Here is an 8,803-nt window from a genome sequence, read left to right as displayed (position 1 = left end):
GTATTTAATAGTAAAGGTAAAATAGACAATAAAAACTAAATTATTCTTAATTTTTTAAATTGAGCAATTATTTTTATATAGTAAACAAATAAAAATGGATGAGAAAATTGCTAATAAAAATGAGTACTTTTTTACTTGAGATATATTTATTTTTTATACAAACGACTCTAAATCACATTCAAGTTACAGTAACATATATCCATATTAATTGTTACATTTAATTTTTGCACGTTTCCTAAAAAATTGTTAAGTATTCTTTTTCTATTACTTCACCATTACGTCGCTCTAAATAAATTGTACATATGAATAAAACTAAGCTAAATTTATTTTAAAAATATTTAATATTAAAAATAATTAATTTTGTCTTAATTAAATAAGATGAAAGTACTTATTATTTTTTACCATAAATAAAAGACAGGGGGTATTTAAAATAAATCATGGCAAGTTAATTCATGAATTTTCAAGGTTTATGTTGCTTGATGTAACCTATTTTATTTTAGTATTTGTCCGGCACAAAATTGAATTGTTATTATTTTTTAGAAATTGATATTTCAAACTTTTGATAAAATAAAGAAATCTAAAGGACAATGGATTTAATAAGAACCAATAAACTTGTTAATACGTGCATTTTTCCAAATATAAATAATTAAGAAGACTTCGAAGGAACAATAGAATTAACGCAAATATCCCAACGTAACCACCAAAGATTAGTAAATACGTTCTTAATTTTAATTAGAGTTAATAGCCCCATACTTAAAAATAGGTATAGTATTGAACTATGAACTATCGATGTCTTAATATCTGAGGAATTATTATCGTCAGGTATAAAATGAGGGAATATTTTATTTTTTTTGTGATAAATTATTAACACAAATCACAATATTTATTCATAGAATAAATTTATTAATGTATATTTGAATTAAACAAATCTTAAGATAAATATTTATAAGTAAAAATTTCACGTTGAAACTTTATATTTTTGGACAACTTAATTTGATCTCAATTAGCAAGTAACAACTAAACACTTCAAATTAAATTTGTTATATATCTCACAGACATGATACATAATATTAGAAGTACTTAAATAATTATTTTATAAGTTAAAATATTTAACTGACAAAATAAAAACGAATTCCGATAATATTTTGTTGTGTCTAGTCAAATAAAAATATTTTTTTTTTAAAAAAAAAAACTTATAAAAGCCGGTTCATCTTTGCTTTCATCTTCTATACAAGTCCTTTAACCCTTTCAATACCATAAACCCTCAAATTACTTTCTATTTTTCTCCAAAAATATCAAAAAGCACAAAGATATAAAAACAAAGCCGGCATCTTGTTTTTCCGATTGCTGAGATTGATCAAAATTTGCTCTGTTTAAGGCTAAGTTAACCATTTTACGCCGGAATCTTGATTTCCCGGTGAACTTTTTAACACCCCTTTAAAGGATACAACCAAATGCTTTATAAATGAGATTCATTTTTACGAAAATTCATTAGCTTTTTTTGAGTTTCTTCAAATTTATCAAGGACCCAAAAAGAAAAAAAAAGGATTGTTTTTTATGGGTAAGTTGAAGTTACTAATTTCGATTTTGATTTTCGTTTTAACGACGGTGGTTGTCGGAGTTCCGGCGACGCCGGCGAGTAAAGGAATGCACAGAAATGCCTATGCTACCATGATGTATATGGGTACACCAAGAGATTATGAATTCTACGTCGCGACACGTGTCATGCTACGATCACTTTCCCGGCTCGGCGTCGACGCCGATCTCGTCGTTATTGCTTCTCTCGATGTTCCTCTTCATTGGGTCCGAACTCTGTAAGTTCAAATTCCTCTGTTTTTATATTTACGAAATTTACTATTAAAAACACGTAAAATTTTTACTGCTACGTAACAAGACATTACATACTAAGATAAATATTAGAAGGATTAATTCGATATCGAAATTCTTTTATATAATTTTCGATGATTTTTCAATTATATTAGTCATGGTGTTGCCCGGTGCAACATCGTACTGGACAATTTTTTAATAATTGAATAAAAATTTTGATTGAATTTTTTAACCATTAATTTGCCAGATGGGCAGTGAGCTTGCACATTTGAGGGTCTATGAAGGCCTTGGAGTTCGATTAAATTTAAAATTATTGAAAAATTTTATATTAAATAATTAAAAAAATTTATTAAAAATAATTTTATATATAAAAAAACTTAAATTTAAATTTAAAATTTTTGATTAAATATATATTATTTTATCACGATTTTTATTAGTGAGAATCTTATTTGTATCAAGAACAAAAGAATTTTCAAACATTTGTCAAACGGCAGTGGAATTTTAATGACACTACGAATAAATTAAATTAATATAATATATAGTATGAATGGGTCAATTCTATTTTCATCAAAAAAAAATTCCATCTTATAATTTGGAAGTCGTTGAATTGGGTCACATAATATAATTAGGAAATTAATGAGTAATATCTCTCTTGATTTTGCTAGCATATTATACGCGTTTCTAAAATAAGATATATTTTAACATACATCTTAACCTATTCTGGTTTATGCTTCGAGATAATTTTCAAGAACAATTATTATTAAAAATAAAATAAAGAAAAAAATAATAAATTCTACATTGAATTTCTAAATGATAAATAATTGAGATAATAAATTTTAAAAACTATCACAAATATTTGAGGTGAAGAGAATATATCAAAACTAATATTAGGTTGATAATAACTTTATCATATAACTTCTGCTTGAGTCATCGTGCAATGTTAATTGACGCAACAATCAAGAATATACATTGGCCACAAAGCAATAAGTAAGAAATTAGGTCAAAAATTCTCTTGAAATATTGGTCTAGTGGTAGGATTTAATTCACGATAGGTAATGAGTGTTAGACGTATATCATGAGTTCGAAGTTTCTGTTAAGCAAAAATTTGGAATTCAAAAAGGTAGAGGGGTCTATCGAATTTCAAATAATGCATTGGGATGAAAATATAATTTTGTCTACAAATTTGACATAACTCAAGAGCGTAAATATTAAATTGTATAAGAAGTACAAATAAATAAGGTAACACCTATTTGTTTTTTCTAAAATCTAAAATTCATAAATTTTAAATTTGATAATAATCGTATATAGGGTGTGATAGATAAATTAAGTCCATTCCATGAATTCAAATTCATAAAAACTTTGAATCAAAAAAGGGTGAGTCAACCATCCACCAAGTTTGAACTAGGGTTTGAAACTATAGTGTTGCTTATAAATTTGGCAAAATCGCTAACTTTAATCTAAACCATGTGTTTTGTATTATCAAACCTACTTAATAGGTATAAATATTTTACCTAAAATCCATCAAGATTTTTCAATAAACATTAAAATTCAAAATTTCAGCTCCGCTCTTTAATAATATATTAGTTGTTTTAGAAGATTTCTCAATTATTATCCCAAAAAAAGAGAAAAACGACAAGTATATCCCGAGCTACCGTAAATGATATGCAAAGACCCTCCGTCATACTTTTAGGACATTAGTGCCCCTGCCGTTTAAAAACTAGAGCATATATACCTTTTATACTAATAGACATACACGTGTCATAATCTTATCAACCGATCTGATATTTATCGACGAATAAGATTGTGCCACGTGTCCGTATTTAGTCTTCCTTTAGAGTGAAGAACATATATGCTCTAGTTTTTGAATAACCGGAGTACTAATATCTAAAAATATGATAGAAGATATCTGCACTTTGGGAGTTTGGTTAAATTAGTTTGTCTTAAAAATGGAGAAAGACGTTTACTAGCTTTTGATTTCAAAGATATAGTTGGCATGAAAAGTCTTTTGCACAGCAACGTGCATGATTTTTTCATTCATCTGATTCCTTATTCTAATCTTTTGGAAGTAATGTAAAATACATACACATTATTTTCTTCGTATCCTACTTGTAGAAATACATTGTATATGTCATTTGTTGTATATTACAACTTGTAGGGGATAAAGATGAAGATGGTCTAATTTCATTTAGAATGATAATAACAAAGGCAGATACACCATATGTTATAGTACAAAATTGACAAAGTTCAGTAATTTTAGTCATCATTTATATAATTATGTGTTTATAGATTCATTAAATATATTCAAAAGTATAAATTTTAAACACATCTCTAAATAGTTGAATCATTGGTGTTGGTCCAATTAATTGACTTAGTAGTGTTCAATTAGGAGTATAATTTTACAATTCTTTTGAACTATAATAATTACTCCTCCGTTCGGTATTGTTTGTCAGGATTTCTATTTTTAGAGTTAAAATATAAAAACTTTGACTAACGTTTTACGATGCATTTTTCATCATATTAATATGCAAAAAATTGTAATTTATAGTACTCTTCATATAGTTTTAGAATATCTAATTTTTTTGTTTTAAGTATCGAATTAATATGATCTAATTTACCCTTAAAAATTAGTTAAATTGACTTTTAATAAGCGTAACATGATAAATATTTGAAGAGAGTATAAAACATGACAGATAACTTATCACATGAGTTAATATCTTTTACTTTATGAAAGGGATAATGATGATTTGATTACTTCATAGACATTAGACAAATGATATCTTCTTTTGATTTGTTTGTTAATGGCTTGTCTCTAAGCCCACTAATTTGGTTTAAAGTAGATTTGCCATTTCCTGTTTCCTAATGTGTATACTCTCTCCGTTCATAATTGTCTAGCAGGTATATCAAAAATAGATGTTCAAGATTAATTATCAATTTAAAGAATTAAGAAATGATTAGTCATTTTTTTTTCAATTCTATCCTTAATAATTACTCTATTTTGTTCAATTAAAAAGTTAGCGTAGTAGGGTTATATTAATCAAATTATATCTTGTATTAAATTATCCTTGAGAGAAGCGTATAATCTTAATTACCCTGACAAACAATTGTGAACGGACGGTGGATAATATTGCCTATGCTAATTCTTTTAGACATCATGTTCAAGTGCCCTAACTTAGTGGGAGCTAATTTTTTAAAAATAATTATTTTATAGAGTTTAGAGAACAATTGTTTTCGAATAGTAACAAAAATTGTTTTTCATATTCTAAAGAAACAATTTCTTTTCCAAAAGCACTTTTGAACCACCAAACACAAATAGCTACTCAAGTATTAACAAAAGTATTTCTGAAATTGATTAGCCAAATGCAATTACAAACAAGTATTTTCTTAAATACGAAAATTTTAAGAAAAATAATTATTTAATTTTTGCCACCAACTCAGACAAGTAGTTAAAAATAGTTCTCCGTATGTATGTTTAAAAGCCTAAACAGACCAAAAAAACTTGTTCAGAAATAGACTGGTTGCTAAACCTTGTATTTAATTTAAAACTTTACGGTTAAATATATGTTCCACACTTTTCCTCAATAACAATATGAAAAGTACTATAAATTGCAATTTTATGCATATCAATATAATGAAAAAATACATCGTAAAATTTTAGTCAAAGTTCTTATAGTTTGAGTCTAGGTTTGGTACATATCACAGCTTTCTTTAATGAAATGTCTGTTCTCTGTATTGTATCTCAATCAAGTTAGTACTCTTTACGTTTCAATTTGTTTGTCTGGTTTTGACTTGACGTGTTGTTAAATAAGACTTTTGAATCTTGTGATCTTCAGATACGTAGAATGTATCAACATGTTTTTTAATCTTGCGGTCTTAAACATGTCACGTGGACTAAAAGGAAAGTATGACAACAAATTGAAACGGAGAGAAAAGAATTTTCTCAATGTGGATCATAACAAAATAGAAATGTGAAATAATTCATTGTATGTTATTTGGATGTGCAGAGAGCAGGAAGATGGTGCAAAGGTAGTGAGAGTTGAAAATTTGAACAATCCATACAAAGGGCAATCCAATTTTAACTTGAGATTCAAGTTAACGATGAACAAGCTTTACGCGTGGAGCTTAACAGATTACGAAAGAGTCATCATGCTTGATGCAGACAACCTTTTCCTCCAGAAAACAGATGAATTGTTCCAATGTGGACAATTTTGTGCAGTATTCATTAACCCCTGCATATTCCATACTGGCCTCTTTGTATTGCAGGTAACAACTTTTCTCCGCGAACTATGAAGTAGTATTAGACGCGTTATACAAGTTTACTTATAAATGTTGCATTGCAGCCATCAACAATTGTATTCAAGGACATGCTTCATCAGCTTAAGGTTGGAATGGACAATGCAGATGGCGCGGATCAAGGTTTTATTGGAGCATACTTCCCGGATTTGCTTGATCAGCCAATGTTTCATCCTTCCCTTAATGGTACTAAGCTCCAGGGGAATTATCGACTACCTCTAGGTTACCAAATGGACGCCTCTTATTATTGTAAGTTTTGAGGTCGCGTTGTTTTTGTTAGACAAACGTTTGTTATGTTCCACAATGCTGAAGCAGAGAAATTAATACTGATTTTGTTCTTTTAACTCTTGTAGATCTCAGGCTTCATTGGACGGTACCATGTGGACCTAATAGTGTCATTACTTTCCCCGGTGCACCATGGTTAAAGCCGTGGTATTGGTGGTCGTGGCCTGTTCTTCCTTTGGGCATCGAGTGGCATGAACAACGACTTCAAACTCTAGGGTAAGACGAAAATCCTCTGTTTTGATATGTCTGTACTACAAGCAACTATGAATTGTGACCAAGTTTGGGTCGGTTATATCAATTCTCACTATTCATATCGTTTCATTTAACCTATTTTGCTAGATTGACCATTGTACTTTTTCAATATCAATGAGAAACGTAGTTTATATGAATCCTGACTATCCATGTCGCTCCATTTGAGCTCTTTTTGGACAATAATGTCCTGTTTTTTCCCTCATATCGTTGCTGTTATCGTTGTTATCACCTGAAATTACCCTTTTTTGTGAACGTTGCGAGTACATTCATCAAAGTTTAATATGTTTGGCATTTGGCAGGTATGATGCAGAGAGGCCACTAGTACTGATCCAAACTGTACTATACTTTGGAATAATTGTAATGACACGCGTAGCACGTCCCAACTTATCTAAGTTGTGCTATAGACGTGAAAACACCAAGAGCATTTTCCTAATACGATCTGGCCTAAAGCTGATCGCGTTATGGTCCATTGTTGCAGCCTACATTATCCCTTTCTTCTTGATACCTCACACGGTTCATCCTCTCATCGGTTGGGGTCTCTACTTACTAGGCTCTTTCGCGTTATCATGTATAGCAATGAACACATTCTTGTTGCCAATGCTGCCTGTTCTCGTGCCATGGCTAGGCATATTCGGGGTACTTTTGGTCATGGCTTATCCTTGGTATTCTGATGGTATTGTAAGAGCGTTGGCTGTATTTGCCTACGCGTTTTGCGCGTCCCCCGTGGCATGGACAGCATTGGTGAAGATAATGTCTTGTCTTAATGTGTCACTTGAGAGAGAAGGGTTCTTGCCTAGGTTGAGTGAATCTGCTGCACCTGCTGGTTTCAACAAGTTGTATTGATGAAATGGAAAATTTGTTAGGTGATGATATTGAAAGGGGGATATATTTTTTTCTTGGAAAGTGTGCTTGTGCTCTTATACAAGCAAAAGAAATTCTTTGATGTGTTACAAAATTCTTATTTGAACTATTAGACAATGTAAAAATGGGATGAACTTGTTGTAAGTATGTGTTATACTTGGAAATTAGTCAAACAAAATTCAGATTTCTCACCCATTGTTACCATTTTCGGATAACTATTTAGTAAATTACCCTCTTTTATGTTTTTCGAATAACACATAGAGTTATTTTAGATCACGGAATATAAATTCTTTTGGTGCAAAATGAAATTTATATGAGAAAACGTAAGATTATGTGTAAAAAGTTGTAAGTTACTTAAACGTTAGGCGACATTCTAATGTTCATGTTATGTATGATTAAAGATAATAAACATTTAAGAAAAGGGTACATGTTTACAACTTTTAAAAATAGGGACAAAATTTAAATAGTGAGTTAAAAAGGGACATTTATGCAAATCAGCCTAGAGAATTGGGCTGGCCTTGTCCAGGTAAGTGGATTTGGGCCTCAGTTACCATAACATGGGCTTGGGCATATGAAAACCCACGAGAAGAAGGAAGAAATGAGGATCTTCAACCCTACACACACATTTAAGATGATAAATATCAAGTTATAAACATATTTTTTAATAATAAACTACTTATAGCATATTATTATCAAGTTATAGCATATCAAGAAAAAACATATTATTCTCATTAATTTTTTTAAATAATAATAAATTTATTTAAATAATTACATTTATTATTCAGTTACCTTTTTTAAACCAATGTAGTTAATTAAATTAATTATTTTAAGTTACCTTTTTTAAACAAAACTCTTAACTAGTGTAAATTCAAATAAATATTATTTTAAAACTGTCACACGTTATCTAAAAAAAAAAAATTTATATTCCCCAAAATTTTGTTCTTCCCCAAATCCTCACAAAATCATCTCTTTTGCACGCCTAACAATTAATTTTTTACCAAATCATCTCTTTTGCACGCTCAAAAAACTTTCAATCTTAACAGTCGTCTTCTCCAATTCTACTATTTTGCACTCAAATCTTCCTTTTCTGCACTCAAATCTTCATCTCTTGCACTTAAAAAACTGTACAATGTCGAAGAGAGGCAATGAAACCCCGCGAAAATCCAAAAGGTTGAATGATGAACAAAGCTCAGACGAATTTCATGCTCCATCTTTCAAAATTTTATCACAAACACAAACTCAGCCTTCATATGCAAAAGACAAAGCTAGATCAGGGAAATCAAAAATG

General features: G+C 29.7%; 1 protein-coding gene across 1 annotated transcript; it reads left to right on the top strand.

Moving 5' to 3' along the window:
- Nucleotides 1-1,217: 1,217 nt before the first annotated feature.
- LOC107028183 (putative glucuronosyltransferase PGSIP8) lies at nt 1,218-7,742 on the top strand. Its single transcript, XM_015229225.2, has 5 exons — nt 1,218-1,814; nt 5,829-6,087; nt 6,165-6,366; nt 6,471-6,618; nt 6,954-7,742. The coding sequence occupies exons 1-5, from the start codon at nt 1,558-1,560 to the stop codon at nt 7,495-7,497; spliced, it is 1,410 nt and encodes a 469-aa protein (XP_015084711.1). The 5' UTR covers nt 1,218-1,557; the 3' UTR covers nt 7,498-7,742.
- Nucleotides 7,743-8,803: the final 1,061 nt, after the last annotated feature.

The sequence above is a fragment of the Solanum pennellii genome, chromosome 8 (genome assembly GCF_001406875.1).
Source record: "Solanum pennellii chromosome 8, SPENNV200".
Classification (NCBI taxonomy): Eukaryota; Viridiplantae; Streptophyta; class Magnoliopsida; order Solanales; family Solanaceae; genus Solanum; species Solanum pennellii.
The sequence above is the reverse complement of the archived record's forward strand: the minus strand, read 5'-3'. Positions and strand labels throughout refer to the sequence as shown.